The sequence below is a fragment of the Marmota marmota genome, unplaced genomic scaffold (assembly GCF_001458135.2).
Source record: "Marmota marmota marmota unplaced genomic scaffold, marMar, whole genome shotgun sequence".
Classification (NCBI taxonomy): Eukaryota; Metazoa; Chordata; class Mammalia; order Rodentia; family Sciuridae; genus Marmota; species Marmota marmota.
Window position 1 is genome coordinate 5,770,639 of NW_026000205.1, and position 21,562 is coordinate 5,792,200.

The window sequence follows — 21,562 nt, forward strand, 5'->3', positions numbered from 1 at the left end:
GAGACTTCTGGGCAATGTAGTCCGCAGCCTGAGCGCCCCCGGAAGTTGGAGCGCGGGCGGCAGGAATGCTCCCGGCATGCAATTCGGCTGGCTTGTGAGAGCGCTTGTCCCGAGTCCTTGCCGGTGAGTTGTTCCGGGTTCGGGCGAGCCTCACGGCTCCGTGGTCTTTGATGTGGTTGAGAGAAGCCAAATGTTCCCAGCAAGGGCTGAGGAAGGCATTCTGGAGTCCAGAGCGGGTAGAGATGGGAATGGGGGCGTCCGAGGACTTAGGGCTGAGTGAAGTCCAAGGGAATGGCCTGAGGGAGACCTCGAGATTACCTGGGGGCCTTAGATTACCTGCCGCGGTGCCTGGCGGTTGAACAGATGGCTGTGTCATGGCCTGAGCTGGTGAATTCGCTGTCGGGACCCTGTGTGGAATTACGTTAATGGTTAGTGTCTGAGCTCCCGCCCTTGTGAGTCGGCTTCTTTCGGGGTTAGAGATCACGTCCCGCTGGTGGAAGGTCACACCGGGGTCGTGAATGAATGCAATGACTGGGGGTTTGTGCGACGGTCTCTAGGACTGAGAGACTTGAAGAGATCTGTAAGATTCTTTCTGTTAATATCTGTAACCAAAGATGACTTCAGTATTTGTGAGATTTTTTTTTAATTTAGTTTTTAGTTTTAGGTGGACACAATATCTTTATTTTTTATGTGGTGCTGAGGATCGAACCCAGTGCCTCATGCATGCTAGGCGAGCACTCTACCACTGAGCCACAACCCCAGCCCCTGTGAGATGTTTTTTTAAGTAGACATTTCTTGGTCTGCATACCATGGTGACCATGAAAATGGATCACTGTCCAGCTGTGATTTTTTAAAAAAACTGTTCAATGTTATCTAATTTGGTATGAATTTAATTACCTGACTATTGGCCACTATGTGGAAAACTGTGGTTGTGTGTTGTGATTGTGAGCGGCAATAAACTGCGGTTACATTATCTGTAAAATATATTGGGTTATTACAATTTAAAAAATTTTTTTAGTTTTTAATGGACCTTTACTTATTTATATGTGATGTCAAGAGTCAAACCCAGTGCTTCACACATGCTAGGCAAGGGCTCTACCACTGAACTATGACCCCAGCCCAGTTACTTTGTGTGTGTGTGTGTGTGTGTGTGTTTTACTGGGGATTGAACCCAGGACCTTGCAGATACAAGGCAAGCACTCTACCAACTGAGCTATACCTTAGCCCTTTTAAAAGATCCAATCTAACTAGTCCCTCTGAAGTGTGCAAAGGTGGAGAAAGAGTAAAGAAGGAAGCTCACACATAGGAAGTAAGAGTTCATTCGGCCACTGAGCCACATCCCCAGCCCTAATTTGTATTTTTACTTAGAGACAGGGTCTCACTGAATTGCATAGTGCCTCGCCATTAAAAGCTGACTTTGAACTTGGGATCCTCCTGTTTCCGCCTCCAGAGCCACTGGGATTATAGGCGTGTGCACCTGGCTACATCTTACTGTAGCATCAAGTTTAAGATGCAGAAAAAGATTTGCAGTTTATCTGGTATTATTTAGATATGTATTATGAATCAAAGATGTTTTCTGGAAAGAGTGCAAATCAGTATATATGGGAAGCCGTTCTCGCACGTGATTGGTCTACCTCCCTGACTGGGTGTCAGGCGTTCAGACCAGCTGTGTCAGAGCCTTCCCCACCCTTTCCAGGTGGGAGGGCTTGTCCCTGTGGGGGTGTGACTGACCATTGACCTGGAAACCAATCATTGACCCTGACCTTGGAATGCTGTCCCCCTCGACCTTCATTGGATGGAATTTTCCCCTGAATTTTTTGTTCCCCAATAAAAGCCCACTCTCTGGCATGCTTCTTCCTCTTTCCTGCTGGTCTCTTGTGTAAACCTCGTTACCGCCAGGTGGCTGGAGGCAGGAGCCGGGAGAAGCCGTCTCTTACCTGGGCAAGAAAAAGGTAAATTGATTATGTATGTTTATTTTGATCTCACTAGTTAACTTCTATGTTTGGAACCTCTAGTATGAAGCTAGCGTTCTGGTCGCGCGGCAGAAGTATAACTTTTAAAAAGAAAGAAGAAATCAAAGTAACATGAAGTCATGAAGTGGCTGAGGTAGGCTCCCATTCTTCTATAATATTGAAGGGACTTGAGCAGATAAGTTTGGAGAGCCCTGGGTTAAGAAATAGCTTTCCACTTGTAAAGACATGTGGATTGAAACACAGCCAGAATTAGGAAGTCAGATGTACTAGATTATAGGTCAGGTAAGGCAAAGAACCTTTCTGAGACTACATTATATGTAGTTATTCACCACATAACTACTTGCCTTATTTTTAAAAAGTAATAATTAACACGTTTTGTTACATTCTAAATATACAAAATGTCACTTCCATTTTCTAAGCAGGGCCTGATTTCTCTGTTGCATCTGTCAATAATGACCCTATTCTTCTGACATGTCTGATGGTCTCCTTTTTTCTATCTGGAATGGAGATAAAACCAGATGAGGCTGGGTGTGGTGACACACTAGGAGGATCAAGAGTTCAAAGCCAGCATCAGGAACAGTGAGGTGATAAGCCACTCAATGAGACCCTGTCTCTAAATAAAATACAAAATAGGGCTGGGGTGTGGCTCAGTGACTGAGTGCCTGTGAGTTCAATCCCCAGTATGCCCCCACACACACAAAAAAAGGAAAACACACGAAGCTCCTAAAACTAATAAAAGATTATAACTGGGTTTTATCATATAAGGTTAACGTGGAATTTGAAATTAAAGACATACTATCTTAATATTATTGTCTCTCCAAAATGAAATACTTAGTTATAAATCTGACAAAATATATACAAGATCTATGAGGGAAACTGAAAGACCAATAAAATGAATCAAAAAAGAACAAATAAGTGGAGAGAAATTCCATGTTCACAGATAGAAAAACTCAGTATAGTCAGAATGCCAGTTCTTCCAACTTGATTCTAGATTCAATGAAATCTCAGTCAAAATTCCAGCAATTTTGTGGATATTGACAAACTGATTCTAAAATTTATATGGAGAAGCATAAGGCCCAGAATAGTCAGCACAATATAGAAGAAGGAAAAAAATCACAGGACCAACATTAAGTTATTTCAAGACTCTATAAACTATAGTAATCAAGGTCCAGTTGTATTGGCAAAAGAATAGGCAAATGGAAATGGGGGTATAGCTCAGTAGTAGAGCATTTGCTTAGCATGCATGATGCTCTGGGTTCAGTCCCCAACACTGCCAAAAGATAAAAAAGGAACAGGCAAATAGATCCATGGAATAGAAAAGAGACCTCAGAAATTGACTCATATAGTCAACTGATCTTTGACAAAGGGGCAAAGGCAGTACAATAAGAAGAGGTAGTCTTTTCAACAAATGATGCTGGTACAATTGGGTATCCACATGCAAGAAAGAAAAGAACCCAGATATAGATCTTATACCCAGTTACAAAAATTGACTCAAAATTGATCAAAACCTAAATGTAAATTCAAAATTATAAAAACTACTAGAATATTGCAGAAGAGAAATCTGAGTGCAAGATCTTGGATCTGGCATTAATTTTTAGATACAACACCAAAGACAAGATCTGTAAAAGAAATTATTAAAAATCTGGAGTTCATTAAAATTAAAGTTTCTGGGTTAAAGACACTGTCAAGAGATTGAGAAGATTTGCCACATGCTGGGAAAAAAATGACATATCAAACAAAGTTCCATTATTCAAAATGTACCAAGAACTCAACAATAAGAGATTAAAACCTGACTTAAAAAAATAGACAAAAGATCTAGAGACACCTCACAAAAGATACAAATTTAGCAAATAAGCACTTGAAAAGATGCTCAATATCATGCATGAGTCATAGAGAATTTTAAAAGTAAAATGAGATTATCACACCTATCAGAATAGATAAAACCCAAAAAACTAACAACACCAAATGCTGGTGAGGATGTGGAGCAACAAGAAGTCTCATTGCTGCTAGCATTGCAAAATGGGTACAGCCACTTTGGAAAACAGTTTGGCAGTTTCTTGCAAACTAGGCATTCTCTTACCATACAATCCAGCAATTGCACTCTCTGACATTTACCCAAATTAGTTGAAAACATGTTCACATAAATCTACATATGCATGTTCATAGCATTTTTTATTCATAGTTGCCAAAACTTTGAGATTTTTTTTTTTAATGTTTGTGTGTGTGTGCTGTGTGTTGGAACTCAGGGGTGCTCCACCACTGAGTCACATCCCAAGGCCTTTTTTATTTATTTATTTTTTTTGAGATAGCCTTTCTAAGTTCCCCAGATTGGCTTTGAACTTGCAATCTTCCTGCCTCAGTCTCTCAGTTTGCTGGGATTTCAGGTGTCCACCACCACAGAATTGCCAAAACTTGAAAGTAACCAAGATGTCCTTAAGTAGGGAAATGGAAAAATAAACTGTGGTAAATCCATGCAATGGAACAGTATTCGGCACTAAAAATAAATGAGCTGATATCACAGCATAAAAAGACACTGAGGAACCTCCAATGTGTATTACTAGATGAAAGAAACCTATCTGAAAAGGCTACATACTATGTGATACCAACCACTTGACATTCTGGAAAAGGAAAACCTGTGGAAATAAAAATATCCACAGTGGCCAGAGATTAGAGGGAGAGGGAGGTATGAATAGGCAGAACATAGAAGATTGCTAGGGCAGTGCCACTACTCTATATGATATCATAATAGTGGATACATGGCATTATGCATTTATCCAAACCCATAGACTGTACATTCTGTAAACTATGGACTTTAGGTAATAATGATGTGTCTGTGCTGATTCATTGATTGTAACAAATTTCTCACTCCAATGCAGGATGTTGATACTGGAGTGGCTGTGTGTGTCAGAGGCAAGGGTGTTTATGGGCATCCCCCCAGTACCTTCTGCTCAGTTAAGTTGTGGACCCAAAATTGCTCTAAAAAGCAATCTTTAAAAAAAGAAAAGAAAAACTAAATTTAAATTGAAGTTTTTCTAGGAATGCAAGGTTGGTTTAACATCAGGAAATATAGGTATGTCACTCACCAAAATAGATTAAAGGAAATTATCATGATTATTCCATAAATAAAATTAGGATTTTGACAACATTCAACAATTATTCCTGACACAAAACTTTTGGCAAAGTAGGAAATGAAGAAGTGGGAACCAGCCACAGAGACTAAGAAGAAGGAAACAGAATTGTGTTATTTCATTGACATCAAGGGGGAACGAAGCAAGAAAGCAAAGGTTGTTAGTTACAGATGAAGTCAGGTCATGTGGCACAAAGCACTGCCCATATGATCTAGTAAGGCTTGAGTTACTGAGTTTTATAGTGAAAATTTATACCGAGGCCAAATACTAAAATAAAACTTTGAATTTTACTGTGAGGACATCAAACTTTTATTTGTCTCAATTGTCACCCAGAAAAATTCAAGGAAGTAATGGCTGTCTTAATTATTAATCCCAACTGCCCTTGAAGGAGATAATTAACATGCTGCTATATAATTATTTGGATCAAGCCTGGCTCAATGGCACATGCCTGTAATCCCAGCTATCCAAGAAACTGAAACAGGAGGATCACAAATTCTTTGACTCTTCCTCCCAACCAGGAATGTTGCATCAGGATGGGGTGAAATAGAAGAATCTGGCACTGCCAAGAAACTTCAGTTCAGTGGTTCTCACACTTTAGCATGCACCAGAATCACCTGAAAGTTCTGTTATAACAGATTTGTAGTAGGGTGGTGGCACCTGCTGTTAGTCCCAGCACTCAGGAGGCAAAGGCAGGAGGATTGCTAGTTAATCCTCTGAATCACACTAATCTAGCTTCAACACTCCACAGTCCTAACAGATGTTTAAAGTTGAAACTTTATCCCATGGGCGATTGTTTGGGTTTCTTCTATCAGGGGTCTTTGTAAACTTACATTCATGTCCCCACCAAAAGGCCTTGATATATATTTAAGATGGCATATAAATTTTAAATAATGTGACTAAATAACTACAAAAGTCCAATATTTTGAATATTTACACCTTTTAAATAAGACTCTTGCTGGGCACAGTGGCACACACCTGTAATCCCAGCAGTTCAGGAGGCTGAGGCAGGAGGATTTCGAGTTCAAAGCCAGCCTCAGCAATTTAGCGAGGAACTATACAACTCAGCGAGACCCTATCTCTAAATAAAATACAAAATAGGGCTAGGGATGTGGCTCAGTGGCCAAGTGTCCCTGAGTTCAATCTCTGGTATCCACCTCCCCCAAAATAAGACTCCTACATCATTCTTTTAGGTTTAAATAATATAATTTTTAAAACCATCCATATTAAAATAAATGAACAAGTCAGAAAGTGTGTTTTAGCAATCAATGTATGTAAAATATTTCAACAAATCTAAGGTGCCACTGATTGTAGAAGACACTATTGTTTTATGTACCTCTTTATTACTCAAGGTTCAAGAAGGAATGAGAAATAATTTCAATTGTTTCACTCAGAAGTTAATACAGGAACTTGATTTCTTGAAAACCAAAGAAGCAGCTGGGTGCAATGGTGCATGCCATAATCCCAGCAACTCAGGAGACAGGAGGATCATAAATTCAAGACCAGCCTCAGCGATTTAGTGAGATCCTGTCTCAAAAAAAATAAGGGCTGGGGATGTAGCTCAGTGGTAAAGCATTGGCATCCTGGGTTCCATCCTCAGTTCCGCAAAAAAAAAAAAAAGAAAAGAAAAGAACACAGAAATAATTTTAAAAATTAGAATAAACTTGAAAACTTACGAAACAGTCATTTTCCTGGCAAGCTATAACTACATTGACAGAAGAAACTTTTAGTAGACAGCCAGCTTTCAATGACATAGTATCAGTAGTTTAGAATTTAAATCCTAATCACCAGGTTTAGGCAACTGTGTGAAAGGGCTTAATTAGGGTTCATGTCATGTGTCATTTACTTGTCATTTCAGATCCTCTTGACCTTACCTGGGCCTGAGGTCTTTGGAAACTTGTTTCTATTGGGGGTTGGGGGGAGATTGAAACCAGGGGCGCTCTACTACTGAGGTACATCCCCAGCCTATTTTAGTTTTTATTTTGAAACAAGGTCTCACCAAGTTCCCAGACTAGCCTTGATCTTGTGATCTTCCTGCTTCATGTCCCAAGTCTGAGATTACAGGTGTGCCCCACCACACCCAAGTCTGAAACTCGTTTCTCTTGTTTCTCTGCAGCAGCAACGAACACTATGTGAACTCACGCCAGCCCACATGGGCACAGCAGCAGCAGCCCCTGACCTCAGGCTGCACTGGGCACCTCTTCCTTAAGCCCTGGGGCTTCCCTGTGGATGCCAGCACTTGACACTTCAGAGAACCCGTTGAACTCCCGGACAAACACAACCTGGAAGCACAGCAAGTTCGTGCTGTCTGGAGCCTTTCATGAGTGACAGGAGCCAGTGGCTAAATTCATCTCCCTTCTTGAATCACACTTGACAGCTAGCAGTGGTCAGCTCAGGCAGACAATCTCCAACGCCCTCCCCTGCTCTCCCTTATGTCAGCTTCCCCAGAATGGTACTGCCTGAGAAAACAGCGCAGAAACTTCTCAGTGTTCTCCTTGTGGGGAACATAAGCCAAGAGGCTTGTTTCCAGGGGAGGTTCTCGGAAGCAGACCCTTGTACTAGGACTTCGAGTTGATTGTTTACCCAAGTTTGGCCCAAGTCCATCTCACAATGAGGTCCATGAGTGCATGAATCCACCCTGTGGTTATTTTCCTCCACCTTTTAATTTATTTTCCTCCACCTTTTAATATATATTTTGGATAGATGCACTTCATCATTTGGTAGAATTCACCTCGATGGCTTCTGAACCTGTGAATTAAGGGTGATTATGGTATAAATGGCCAAGTGAAAACACTTGAAACTTACCACTGTATCATGGAAAGCCCTGTAGAGAACTGTACCTATGCCAAAAACTTAAGAGGGTACATGATCATTTTCCCCCATCATATCCCCATTGATTTCTCTTTGTCTCTATAAAAATTTACATGTCTAAAGCAAGTGGATGTGGTAAATTAAAAAATTACCCCAAATTGTGAGTTAAGTAAACCTATTTTCTTTATAAATTTCCCAGCCTTGGGTATTTTGTTATAGCAGTAAAAATGGAGTTAAGTCAGGCCCCAACCAAATAGAGCCAGTAGTCCTTATGGAGCTGGAGTAATGTCCTGTAGCTCCAGTGCACTGCCTGGTGAGAACCGTTTAGTTGCTGGGTTATGGGGAACAGGGGAACCCAGGGTGACTGTTGAAGAACTAAGTTGGGCAGAGTGGGGAACCTGGACTGCCTGAGAGCTGTAGTATCTCTAGGGATACCAGTCTGAGAGAGACAGGAACAGAATTACCATATGTAGCAAATAAAAACACAGGAACACCTAACAAAATTGGAATTTGGATATACAACAAAGAATTTTTGGATTTTTTTTTTCTGGTACTCATGAATGCTAAGTATGTGCTCCACCACTGAGCTACACACTCAGCCCCAACAGTTAGCCCTTGAGTATAAGGAGGCACCATGAAACATTTGGTACATAGTTTACTGAAAATTATCTATTGTTTGCCAGAAATTCAAATGGAAATTAGCATCCCATATTTTATCTGACCTCCTTATGAATCACACTAATCTAGCTTCAACACTCTATAGTCTAATGAACTTGGAAAAGAAGGGATGGGAAGTGAGGGGAAGAGAGGCTGAGGAAAGGCGGGGAGTTACAAGGGGTAGTAGAAGGGGCTGGGAGCTGGAGGAAGGAAAGAAGTGGTGAGAGAGGGCGGGGTTGGAGTGTGAGGGAGGCAGGGATGATGGTAGAGAAGTGGAGGAGAAGTGGGGGTAGAAGGATGTGCCAGGAGGGGGTGAAGGGCAGTGAGGGAAACGGAGGATACAAGTGAGAGGAGGGTAGGAAAGGGGTGGACAATGTAAATCCTTGGAAAAGGCAAAGAGGTGTGGGATTTAAAGGCAGCTGGGAGCTTTCAGGAGGCTGTGGATAGAAATGGAGGAATCCAGGTCAAGAGACCCTCTGCATATTCTTCCCAGCATTTATCTAAGGCCCCTAGTCCTCACCTGCCCGTGGGTGTGTGCGACACCAGGGTGACCAGAATGTGGCCAAGTTCCCCCTGGCTGCTGCAACAAAAACTGCAGTGAGAACACACCATTCCTTGGATCCCTTGTGTCCCGGACCCGTTATTCTAAGACCTGAGAGGGCAGAAGGCAACACTTCCAGAAAGAGTGTGCAAAAGAAGCTCAGGGAGTGGGAGTCTCCCAAGGACACAGCAAATGCAGGGTAGAGCCTGAGTCTCTTGGCCCACAACTGATGATCATCCGTCAACACCTGCTAACTTGATTTGCCTCCTTATGACCCCAACCATCCCTTCAGATGGTCCTAAAACCCACTCCTACTTAATTCCCAAGTCCTGCTACTGTTGACTGTGGGTCTTTCCCTAAAAGCCTTCTGTCTTCTGCTTTGTCATGAGCCAACCCAACCCTCACATCTGCCCCACCTGTGTGTAGCTTTCCACTATCACCATATACCGTTGTTTATGTAGGGCACTGCACAAGAACCCTAGACCTAAGGAGGTACCATTATCAGTGCAGGCATCTTTATTATCTTGAAAACAAATATTTGGAAATGTTTGTGTCTTGTGTTATCTCTTTGCTATTTGCAAAGCCCATATGATTTGTAGTATGTTGCAACTGTCTCCAGCAGGTGGCAGTAGAGTGTTTTGTTCCAACAGGGTTGATGGCTACCATTGCATCAGTTTGGAAATGGAAAGACCTTGCTTGTATCATCTAAAATAGCTGGTGCTTCTAAACAAGGAGCTGCTATTGCACCTGATAAAGACCATCTTTTTTTTAACATTTTAAACATTTATTTTTTAGTTGTAGGTGGACACAATACCTTTATTTTATTTTTAAAAAAATATTTGTTCGGGTTGGGGATGTGGCTCAAGCAGTGGCGCGCTGGCCTGGCATGCGTGCGGCCCGGGTTCGATCCCCAGCACCACATACAAACAAAAATGTTGTGTCCGCAGAAAACTAAAAAAAATAAAATAAATATTAAAATTCTCTCTCTCTCTCTCTCTCTCAAAAAAAATTTAAAAACTATTTATTCTTAAGTTTTAGGTGGACACAGTATCCTTATTTTACATTTATGTGGTGCTGAGGCTCAAACCCAGTGCCTCACACATGCTAGGCAAGCGCTCTACCACTGAGCCACAACCCCAGCCCCTAAAAAACATCTTTTAAGGAAAACAGTCCCCTTCCAGGGTCTGCATATCAGTTGTATTTGATATTTCATGTTGCAGTTCATATTTCCAGCTACTTGTTTTCTCTGCCAGACTGGAATTGTTAAATTCCAAATTTAAATCTACAAGTCTTTTCCTTGGCATGAATCACTATATGTTAACTAATATCCGATTACCATTAATCATCCATAAAGAATGTGAGTGGGCAGAAATCAGGATTATGCAATAACCAGTTTGTTATATTATTATAGCAATTGTCTTATCATTTTAGAAATTTCATCAGCATACAAATAAGCTATTACTGAAACCTAATGACTTGTTACTTACATATTATTTTAAGATGTTGAAATTCTAAGATAAAGTAGTAATCCTATTGATATCTATCAAGAAGGAAAACTAATTAAGATCAGAAAATGGAAAGCAATTATAAAATCAATTGGATCATTGAAAATTTTTTTGAGAAAATAAGATGACAGAGGAAATTTTTCCCCCACACTTGCTATTCTGGCCAAACATAGCACAGATTCATTAATGACAGAACATACTCTACCTTCCACCTCGTGTAAACCAGGAAGGAACATTTTCAAGAAGTGCCTGGACAAGGGAGTGGGGGTAATGAAGAATTTATTTATTTATTTATTTTTAGTTGTTGATGGGAATAATTATTTTATTTATTTATCTGTGGTGCTGAGAATCGAACCCAGTCCTCACCCCTGCTAGGCAAGTGCTCCCCCACTGAGCCACAACCCCAGCCAATCCAGATACCCAGCCATCTAATTCAAATATTAAACTCTTAAATTTTTAATATTAAACCTGAAAAAATTAAAAATTAAAAAATAAAGGTCCATTGACAACTAAAAAATATTATTTAAAAAGAAGTTTCATTTAAAAAAGAATGTTTAACCTCCAAGAAATGGTAAGAATAAGCATTTTATTTCATCTCAAAATATCCTGTAATTCATCCTTATTTTGAGCTCTGGAAGTGGAAAAAATACACAAAAGCTAAGGTGGGTGGTGGGTGGTGGGAGGATGGTGGGTGCTATGATTTCACTCTGAGATGTTTTCAGGACCAAGGATACTCTCAGCTGCTGCCACTGTCAGCCTGCTATAGTAGGTGAGAGTCCACATGCCCAGTGCCAGCACCCTCCCTGGGGCACACTGGGCCCTTTGTTGGGACAGATTTACAGCCCAACTTCACACTGGATTTAACCTAGCTTCTTTAAATCCCTTCTTCAGCTACTGGTCTTGAAGTCCTGTATGCTAATCTTGGCCTCAGAGTCTACGGCAACAATAGAGATGTCTCAGTCAATTCATGTTGCTATGACAAAATACCTGAGGCTGGGTCCTTTATAAAGAAATATAAAGGGCTGGGGCTATAGCTCAGTTGGTAGAGTGCTTGCCTCACATGCACAAGACCCTGGGTTCAAAACACGAAAGAAAAAAGAAATATAAAGAGATTTAGCCAGACCCAGTGGTGAACACCTGTAATCCCAACTACTCAGAAGGCTAAGGTAGGAGGGTCACAAGTTTGAGGCCAGCCTGGACAACTTACTGAGACCCTGTCTCAAAAAAATACAAAAAAAATTTTTTTTTAAGGGATAGGGATGTAGCTTCCCTAGCATGTGCAAGCCCCTGGGTTCAATCCCCAGTACTGGGAGGGAAAATGAAGGAGGGGGAAGAAGAAGAAAAGAAGAAGTTTTTTAAGACCCACATTCCAGTGAGTGGAAGGTTTAAACAGTATGGCACCAGTGTTCTGGCAAGGGCCCCGTTTTTTGTCAATGATAGAGAAGCAGAAAGGGAACCAGCCTCACGCACGAGGGTCAAGCAGACAGAGTAGATTTTCTATGTAACAACCCACGTGGATGAGAACTAATCCAGTCAGATAAGGTCGAACCCCCTCCAGCATTAATCAGTCCAAGAGGGTGGAGCCCCCGTGACCTAGTTAACCTCCAGGAGGCCGGACCGCCTCAACACTGCTACACTAGGGACCAGGCTTCCAGCCCAGGAACCTTGGGGGACGAACAGCATTCAAACTATAGAGGATGAGCAGCATAGTATTTGAAAATGAGAAGGTGAAGGTTGCAACTAGAATAGTGTGACACATCCAGAATAAAGATCATGAATAATAATAATAATAATAATAGAAGAAGGAGATGCATAGAGATAAGAGGAGGGAGGGAGGCAGTGAAGGGAAGATCCTGGGGATGAGATTGATCAAATTTTGTGCATGTATGAATCTGGCATAATGCATCTCACTATTATGCATAGTGGTGATGCTCTAATAAAAAAAAAATTTAAGCCAGGCTCAGTGGCACACACCTGCAATCCTAGCATCTCAGGAGCCTGAGACAGGAGGATTGGGAGTTCAAAGTCAGCCTCAGCAAAAATGAGGCACTAAGCAAATCAGCGAGACCCTGTCTCTAAATAAAATAGAAAATAAGGCTGGGGATGTGGCTCAGTGGCGGAGTACCCCTGCATTCAATTCCTGGCACCATAAATAAATTCACTTATTTTAAAAATGAAGATCCAATATAGTATATATCCAAAACATTTCAAAGGCAGAATCCCAAACAGATATTTGTGTACCATTTTGATAGTATCATTACTTAAAATAGCCAAAATGTAAAAACACCCAAATGTCCATTGATGGATGCATAGATAAACAAAATATAGTATATCCATTCAATGGGATATTACTCAGTCTTTAAAAGGAAGGAAATTTTGACATATGCTACAACATGGATAAACTTTGAGAACAATATGCTAAATGAAATGAACCAGTTACAAAAGGACAAATACTATAAGATTCCACTTACGTGAGGTGTGTAGAGTAGTCAAATTCACAGAAACAAAGTAGAAAATTGTAGTTGGTGGACATAGTTCATGTGTTGGAAATATAATCCCCAAACTTGTATATGAATGGAATTTGGAGGTGAGGCCTTTAAAAGGTAATTAGGGTGAGATGAAGTCATCAGGGTGGAGCCCCCTGATGGCATTAGTGGTTCTATAAGAGGAAGAAAGACGGTGGTGACTAGCACATCCACTCTGTCTCACACTGTGATCCCTCTGCCCCTTAAGATGCAGCAAAAAGGCCCTCCCCAAATATCAGTGCCATGGTCTTTGGCACTTCTCAGCCTCCAGAACCATGAACTAAATAAACTTCTCTTCTTTATAAATCACCTAGTCTATGGTATTAAGTTATAGCAACAGAAAACAGACTAAGACATCAGGGACTTAAGCAAGGGTGGATGAGAGAAAGGAGAGTTGTTGTTTAATGAGTGTAGAGTTTCAGTTTTGCAAGATGGAAAGTTCTAGATGTTGGTTGCACAATAATTTGAATTTATTTAACACTACTGAAATATTTTTAAAATTAAGATATGCTTTGAGAAAGAAATATTGATGCTGCCAGTACACTCTGTGAAAACAAAAGAAAAAATTGGCACACAATATACATGATTCAGATTTTGGCAAGGTAATGACTAAAGTTCCAGAAGGAAATTCCACAATTCTGATAATATATGGAGAACAGTTAATGTAGAACATAACGACTGAAAGCAACTGATTATACATTACTAGGGCTTAATATTTTAAACGATCATTGTGATTCTGAAATGCTTGATTAATGGAGTAGTTTCAAATAAGGCAAGAAATACTGAATATTTCTCAACTATTTGGGACACAAAGACTGTTTACAATCAGTTAAAAATTATTTCGAGAGCCTGGGGCAGTGGCACACACCTGTAATCCCAGCTACTCAGGCAGCTGAGGCAGGAGGATCACATGTTCAAGACTAGGCTGGGCAACCTAGCGAAACCCTGTCTCAAAATTAATAAATAAAAAAGGCTGGAGTTGTAACTCAGTAGCCTCTGAGGTCAATCCCCTGTACTGAAAAAGAAAATTCTACTTTTTAAATATTTTTTATTGTAGTATATAGAATACTATTTTTTTAATGTGGTGCTGCCAAGGATCGAACCCAGTGCCTCACACATTCTAGGCAAGTGCTCTGCCACTGAGCCCCAGCCCCAGCCCCCGAAAATTCTACATTTAAATGGTGTTTTAAGCAAAATTAATATTTTGAGCAAAATAACACAGGACCCCACTTTAAAACACCTAATGCTCTGACAAGCACCAACAGGGAAAGGAGAACAAGATCAGTGACATTTCAACAATTGTGGAGCCTGCATGATGTGTACTTCATTCTCTGTACATTGGCTTGTGTTTAAAAATTCCTAAAATAAAAATGTTTAAAATAGTACCTTAATGGCTACCCAAAAATGGCCTCAGTTTTCCCCAAGCTCTTAAGTAATTAATGACTTCATTACTAAAGTTTAATTTCTAAAAAGTGATTATGAAATAATAAAGAATCTCTAGGTTCATAGGGAGCCCAGGGTTCATTGTATAGCTGTGTGCAAACCCAAAAGTGCCAACCAAAATGTCTAGCATTAAATAAAACATGTAGGAGACCATCAGTTTGGATTGAGGTCCTGCACTAAGCCCAGAAGACCAAACCAAAATGGAGTCACTCATGCCAAAGTCCCATGCTACCAAGTGAAATTAAATTAGCTTACCTTCCAAGAAATCGGGAGAAACAAAGCTAATAGTCAACTCACCAAACAAGCCATTTTAGCCAGTCCAACAAGGTTCCTTTAACCTGTAGAAAAGAACAATTGTTTTAAAATGACTGATCTGCTTTTTATCTGCTGTTGATGCTTCTGTGTACAAAGTCAACCTCCTTTGCTCAGCTCATTAGAACACTCATTTTATTTTAAGGAATGAAGTCTTGCTGGATTTGAGAACAACAAATAAAGTCCATTAAGATCTTTAAGCTACATTTATTGTAATTTTTGTCTTTTGACACTAGTAATGGTCACTAGGTCCATTTTGGCTTGAGTTTTTTGGGCTTAGTGCAGGATTTCTGTTCCAAACCAATGGCCCCCTATACATTTCATTTAATGCTAGGGCTTTTGGTGGGAATCTTGCGTTGCAGAGGGCTATTCAATGAACACTGAGCTCCCTGTGAACCCAGAGATTATGTTTTTATAATCACTGTTTCCTGTGATCACTACTTCCTGTATTGGGGAACTTCCTATCTGATAACCTGAAAGACTCTAAAAGTTCCTAAAGGTTACCAGAGTCAAAATCCACCCCAACCATTGGTCCGCCTTCTCCATAAACCTCAATCTCTAAAACTGTGAACTCCTGTGACGACCTCCAACTCCTCCGCTTTCCACAGGGGCTTTGGAGAACCCAGATTTCTTCCAGGGAAGACTCCACTTTCCAGAGGCCCTAAGGTCCACCCTGCCCCCATCTGGACGGCCCCCCCACAGACAGCCTGGGGCAGGAACCAGAGAAGCAGGAAGAGTAATTTAGGTGCTGAACAGGTTCTGGGAAGTGAGGCCTGATGGGAGGGACAGAGATTTGGCAAGATGAGGGCAGGGGAGTTTGTGAGTGTCCACAGTGGCTGGGTGTCTCCCGTCAAAGAAAAATTGCACCAGATGAAGTTCAACAGGCAAGGGAGATGTTATTCAAGATTGCCACAGAGGAGGGAAGATAAACTCAAGTCCACGGAAACAAAAGTGGGAGGGCTTTTGAATGTTGGAAGAGCTAGTGGAAAAGTACTGAAGAAAGACCGAAGGAAGCTGGTCAACGGATGTGTCCAGGACTTAGAGTTATTCCTGAGGTTGCAAAAGTTTATCTCTCTGATTGAGCCAACTGTGCTTGCTCATTGTCCCTTATCAGAGTTAGGCTCCTAACTTCACACAAGACTGGGAGATAGGGGCCCGTCTCCTTTGATGATTATATTTCACAGACCTGGCTCCCAGGTCCTTAAGGAAGACAATTCTAGGTTGAAAAGTCAGCCAGGGGCCAGAAAAGATTCACCTCCATTTCAAAGGGAGCAGAGAAAGAAATTGAAATGACAAGTTTTCTTAAGCAAGTGCTTGTCTTAATTCATTTTCTGTTGCTATAACTGAACACCACATACTAGCTAATTTGTACATAATAGAGTTTTTTTTAATTTATTTTTTTTAATTTTTTATTGTTGGTTGTTCAAAACATTACGGGAAAAATAGAGTTTTACTTAGCTCATGGTTCTGGAGGTTGGGAAGTCCCAAGAATAGGCACCGGCATCTGGTGAGGCCCTTCTTGCTGCATCGCAAGAGGCCGAGGTGGGGGCTGGGTTTGTGGCTCAGTGGTAGAGCGCTTGCCAAGCATGTGTGAGGCACTGAGTTCGATTCTCAGCACCACACATGAATAAATGAATAAAATAAAGGTCCAAGGGCATCACATGGTGAAACAGAGCAGGTGCACTAGCTCAGGTCTCTTATTATGAAGTCACTAATGCCATCACGGGTTCCCTACCCTGATGACCTCATCTTAGGTTTCCATCCAGCACCTGAACTTCTGGGGGACACATTCAGACATAGCAGTCCTCTAAGCAACTGGAGGCCCTGAGTCAGGAAGACCTGTCTAAAATTTAGTCAAACCAAGAGGACTCTAAGGCCCTCTCGGTCGCTGCCATCATGTTGACTGGATATCCCATCCATCTGTGGGTCCATGATCCGCAGACTCTGCAATGCCCAGTGTCCACCTGACCCACCTGGCACGTGTGGATGTGTCTGACCCAGGCAGCAGCATCTCCAGGCAGCAGGAAGTGAGACAGGTCAGAAGACCTAGCTCAAGGTCTCTGTCCCCAACTCCAGCAGCCTACTGGGGCATCCATATAGATACCCCCACCTGTTTAACGTCGGAGTGTCATGTGATTCTGTGTGCATGTCCTCCAGTGCCAGAGTATTCCTCTCCCTGGTGTTTTTATTTTTTTAATTTCATTTTTTGTTTTTTGGTATTAAGAACTGAATCCAGGGCTGGGGATGTGGCTCAAGCGGTAGCGCTCTCGCCTGGCATGCATGTGGCCCGGGTTCAATCCTCAGCACCACATACAAACAAAGATGTTGTGTCCGCCGAAAGCTAAAAAATAAATATTAAAATTCTCTCTCTCTCTCTCTCTCTCTCTTAAAAAAAAAAAAAGAACTGAATCCAAGGGGACTTTACCACTAAGCAACATCCTCAGCCCTTTTAACTTTTTTATTTTGAGACATTGTCTAATTGCCCAGTGGAAAAGTACAAATTCAAAATATTGAATTAGTGATCCTCCTGCCTCAGCCTCCTGAGTTTCTGGGATTCCAGGCGCGCACCGCCGCACCTGGCTACTTCATTTGTCGTTTATGCAATCATTAGGATGCAATTTTTTAAAGCTATTTTCAAAATTACACACATGATCTGGGGGTGGAGCTCAGGGATAGAGCACATGCTTGGTGTGCATGAGGCCCCAGGCTCCATCCCTACCACCACAAAATACAGTATTAATAGTAACTTCACACGGTTGTCCACCCACACAGAAGCAAACTCTAAAATAACATGATAAAATCAGTGATGGAGGAGCCACAGATTCGTACAAGTGGGGATTATCGAAAGCCTCAATCACAGCTTTGTTGGGACAGAACCAGAAGGAACAGTGACACAAACCACCCACTGCTCTTAGCTCTGTCTGCATCATCCCCGGGAGAAAAGACAGCATCAGAGCCGGCAGAAAGCTCACTTAGTTTGTCAGCCCACCCCTCAGCTCCCCATCCATAGACTTCCTTGGACAGTGCCGTCTGCTTTCTCAGATCTTCACCCATGCTAGGATTTGTGCTGGCAAAGCAAGGCCTGTTTCATTCATTTAATAAACTCTCATTAAATACCCTCTGTGGTCATGTACCGTCCATCAGGTATCCCTCTTTCCCTCTGAGTTTGTCTCTGTGTCTACATTTACATCTGTCCACATCTGGTTGTGGGGGGGGACGGGACCTGGACCCCTGGGATTGATTGAACTCACAATCCAGCTGGGCAGGGTGGCGCACATCTGAAATCCCAGCAGCTCTGAAGGCTGAGGCAGGAGGATGGTGAGTTCAAAGCCAGCCTCGGCAACGTTGAGGCACTAAGCAACTCAGTGAGACCCTATCTCTAAATAAAATACAAAATAGGGCTGGAGATATGGCTCAGTGGTTGAGCGCCCCCAAGTTCAATCCCTGGTACCCCCCACCCAAAAAAGAGGTAGTTGAACTCGCGATCCTCCTGTCTCAGCCTCCTGAGCCACTGGGATTATAGGCATGTGCCACTCACTGCACCTGACTCTTATATGTCTTCTTTCTCTCTTGTGCCTCTTTGTGTATTGATTGATTAATTGATTGATTCATCCACTCATTTATTCTGCAATATCACAGCTATCCCTGGAGGCCCCTGAGGAGGTCACAGCCTGGTGGAAGAGACAGACACCAGCCCAGCCTAGTTTGATCAGGGCTGGGAGAGAGGGAGGTGTTGGAGGCCGAAGAGAGATGGCTGAGCAGGGAGGTGAGGGTCAGAGATAGCCCCAGGGAGGGGATGATGTGTGTGTATCTCTAAATCTGGAGACGTGGCCCCAGGATTGGGAGCTGTGTGTGTCTGAGTGTGCAGGAAGCGTGTTTTGATGTAGGGGAAGAGAAGAGAAGGCAAGAGGCCATTCCCAGACTAGGATAGAGTATGGGGAGGAGGGGAGGAAGAAACCACAAATCCCACCACTGTGCCCCACAAATTAAGTCTTACAGACCCCTAGCTCCTTCCTTGAGACAGGAATCCCTTCTTCCTTTAGCACCCAGGACTCATCCTGGCCAGGTCATGATTACCTAGGAGATCAGCCCACATAAGGGAGGGTGGGGTGGAGGAATGCTGGCCAGGCTGGGCAGCCAGGATGCCTGGGCTCATTAAGAAGAACCAGCCAGACAGCAAACCAAGCAGCAGGAGTTGTCCTGGGTGTCTCAGCGCAGATCCACACTCTGGCAATGGGGGTCCCCAGGGCCTTTCTGCTCTGCCTCTTTGGGACTGTGCTCTGTCCGACAGGTACTTCAACCTCTGAGCCCAATATAAGAAGGGTTTGGGGGCCTGTACCACTGGGTCAGAGGGAGGAGGGCTGCAGCCCAGACCCTTGGGTCTGAGGAAGGGGGATTAGGGCCTGGACCCTGGGTCTGAGGGAGGAGACTGGGGCTGGCCCCCTGGGTCTGAGGGAGGAGGGCTGAGACCTGTACCTCTGGGTCAGGGGGAGGAGGGCTGGGGCTGGACTCCTGGGTCTAAGGCAGGGAGGAGGCTGGAGGCTATGTTCACTCATTTCTCTCTCTTCCTCTCTCTTCTTCCCCTTCTCAGTCATTCTCTCCAGTAACTATCTTCTCCATTACTCCAGCCTTCCCTCTCCCTGCCCAGCCCCACATTCAAGGGTATTTCTGGGGAATCACCAGTGCCCTTTTCCAAACTCTCAGGGACCTTGGCCTCATCTTCAGGTTTCCTCTTCCCCTAACTGGTCTAGGATGGGGACATGTCATTTCAGAATGGCAATGGCTACAAAGAGAAAGAGAGGCAGGAAGGAGGCTATTCCTGTGCACACGTGTGTATCTGTGCATCCCTGGAGAGAGTGTGGGCTCTGTGTGTTGTCAGTGTGTCCTTGGGGTCTCTGTGCTTGTGTGTGTTTCTCTGTGCCAGATTTTGATGTCTGCGTATTTTAAAAAATGCTTTTGTGGCTCTGTTTATCTCCGAACTTTATTTTCTTTGTATAAGAGAGATGCGTATAATTAGGTGTAAGTGTGTCTCTGTGCATCTCTGATTTGTGGGTCTTTCTCCATATATACACACACATGTGTGTGTATTTTTCTCTGTGTGCATCTGTTGCATGTCTATATATCTTGGACCCCTAAATGATTTTAAACTGTATATATTTATGGTCTCATTTTCAATAATCTCTTTGCCTAATTGTGGTCTCTTGTTTTATTTGCATATATGTGATTCTTGGGTCTGTAGTTCCCTGTCTCTTGGTATGATTTCCTGCGCTTCTGAATCCCTCAAAACAATGTATACAAAATCACACTCCCAAGCCTGAGGTTCTGCGACTTGGGCTGGAGTGTTTGTAATGGGCGTCCAGGTGAACACTGGTTTTGTGTGAGACTGTAGAACCCTGCATGGGTTCATTCAGGCTATTCCATCTGTGTTTATGAGATGTGCATGGACCTGTGTCAAGTTCAGTTTGCCTTACCTCAGTGTTTAGTGTTCTGTGCGTGTGTTACTGGGCTGGCTGTGTGTGAGATTATCACACCAAACTGCACCTCACTGGACTTCAACTGGGGCACCTGTTTCCCATCGGAAGTCTTTTAGTGCTACTGTATCTAACGTGCTTACTTGGGGAGGGATGGACAGAGGCAATGAATCACTTCCTCCTCCCTTATCTAAGTCTTAGAGGGCTTCCTGGATGAGGGTGGAGACCTGGAACAACTTGGAGGGAAAAACTGCAGAGAGGCCATTGCTCTGCGGTGACACAGACCCAACCATGACTGGCTGCAATAACAGACCCTGTTCTCTCAGGGCATCAAGGCTCAGCTTCCTTCTGGGCGGAGGGGCCTGGCCATGTGTGGTCCCTGAGTCCCTAGGAAAGGCTCCTGCCCTGGCCCTGCTGATGCCGCCCCTACGCCCCTCCTAGGTTCCGGAGCCCTGCAGTGCTACAGCTTTGAGCACACCTACACGGGGCCCTTTGACCTCAGTGACATGAAGTTCCCCAGTATCTCCTGTCCCCACGGATGCTCTGAGGTTGTCCTGTCCCTGGACACTGGTGAGGGCCTCACAGAGGCTAGAAAAGGAGAAGGGCGTGCAGAAGAAGAAAGAAAGAGGGGAGAGGAACGGGAATGAGAAATTAGAGAGAGAGAGGGGAGGGAAGGAGCGAGGAAAGAGGAAAGGAGGGGAAATTGCTAGCGAGGCAGCCAAGGATAGGGACAGATGGAGAGAGGAGGGGAGAGAGAAAAGAGTGGACGGGGCACAAGAGAGAGATGGGGAGGAAGAAGACAACGGAGAAGGTAGGAAAAGGAGGTGGGAAAGGAGGAAGAGGAGAGGGAACGATTAGGTGGGGAAGAGGGGAAGGAGGGAGGGAGGAGCAGGATGGAGCAGAGCCTGGCGGAGGTGGGGGAGAGGAGAGCTAGGAGAGAAGGAGGAGAGTTGAACTCGAGGCCCCTCCTCCTCGCGTCCCCAGGGTATCGCGCACCGGTGACCCTGGTAAAGAAGGGCTGCTGGACGGGACCCACGGCCGGCTCCATGCAGTCCAACCAAGACGCGCTGCCGCCGGACTTCTCGGTGGTGAGAGGCTGCGTGGGAGACTTTTGCAACAACCACCTCGTGACCCATGACGTCATCCCCAACCTGAGTCAAGGTGGAAAGCAGGGCGGGGCGGGGCGGTCAGGGGCCGGG

At 43.4% G+C, this 21,562-nt stretch overlaps 1 protein-coding gene across 3 annotated transcripts in view; it reads left to right on the plus strand.

Annotated features, from left to right (window-relative positions):
* Positions 1-39: 39 nt before the first annotated feature.
* Positions 40-21,562, plus strand: part of Lypd5 (LY6/PLAUR domain containing 5) — a 23,111-nt gene continuing 1,588 nt past the window's right edge. The window contains exons 1-3 of one of the 3 annotated variants that reach the window (XM_048790758.1): positions 40-236; positions 20,805-20,933; positions 21,348-21,524. In XM_048790758.1, coding sequence (XP_048646715.1) covers positions 191-236; positions 20,805-20,933; positions 21,348-21,524 — 352 coding nt within the window. In that variant the 5' untranslated portion in view covers positions 40-190. Of the gene's footprint in view, positions 237-7,214; positions 8,101-19,031; positions 19,184-20,804; positions 20,934-21,347; positions 21,525-21,562 lie in introns of those variants that run through there. The other 2 variants (XM_015497109.2, XR_007343058.1) reach the window with 2 other exon arrangements.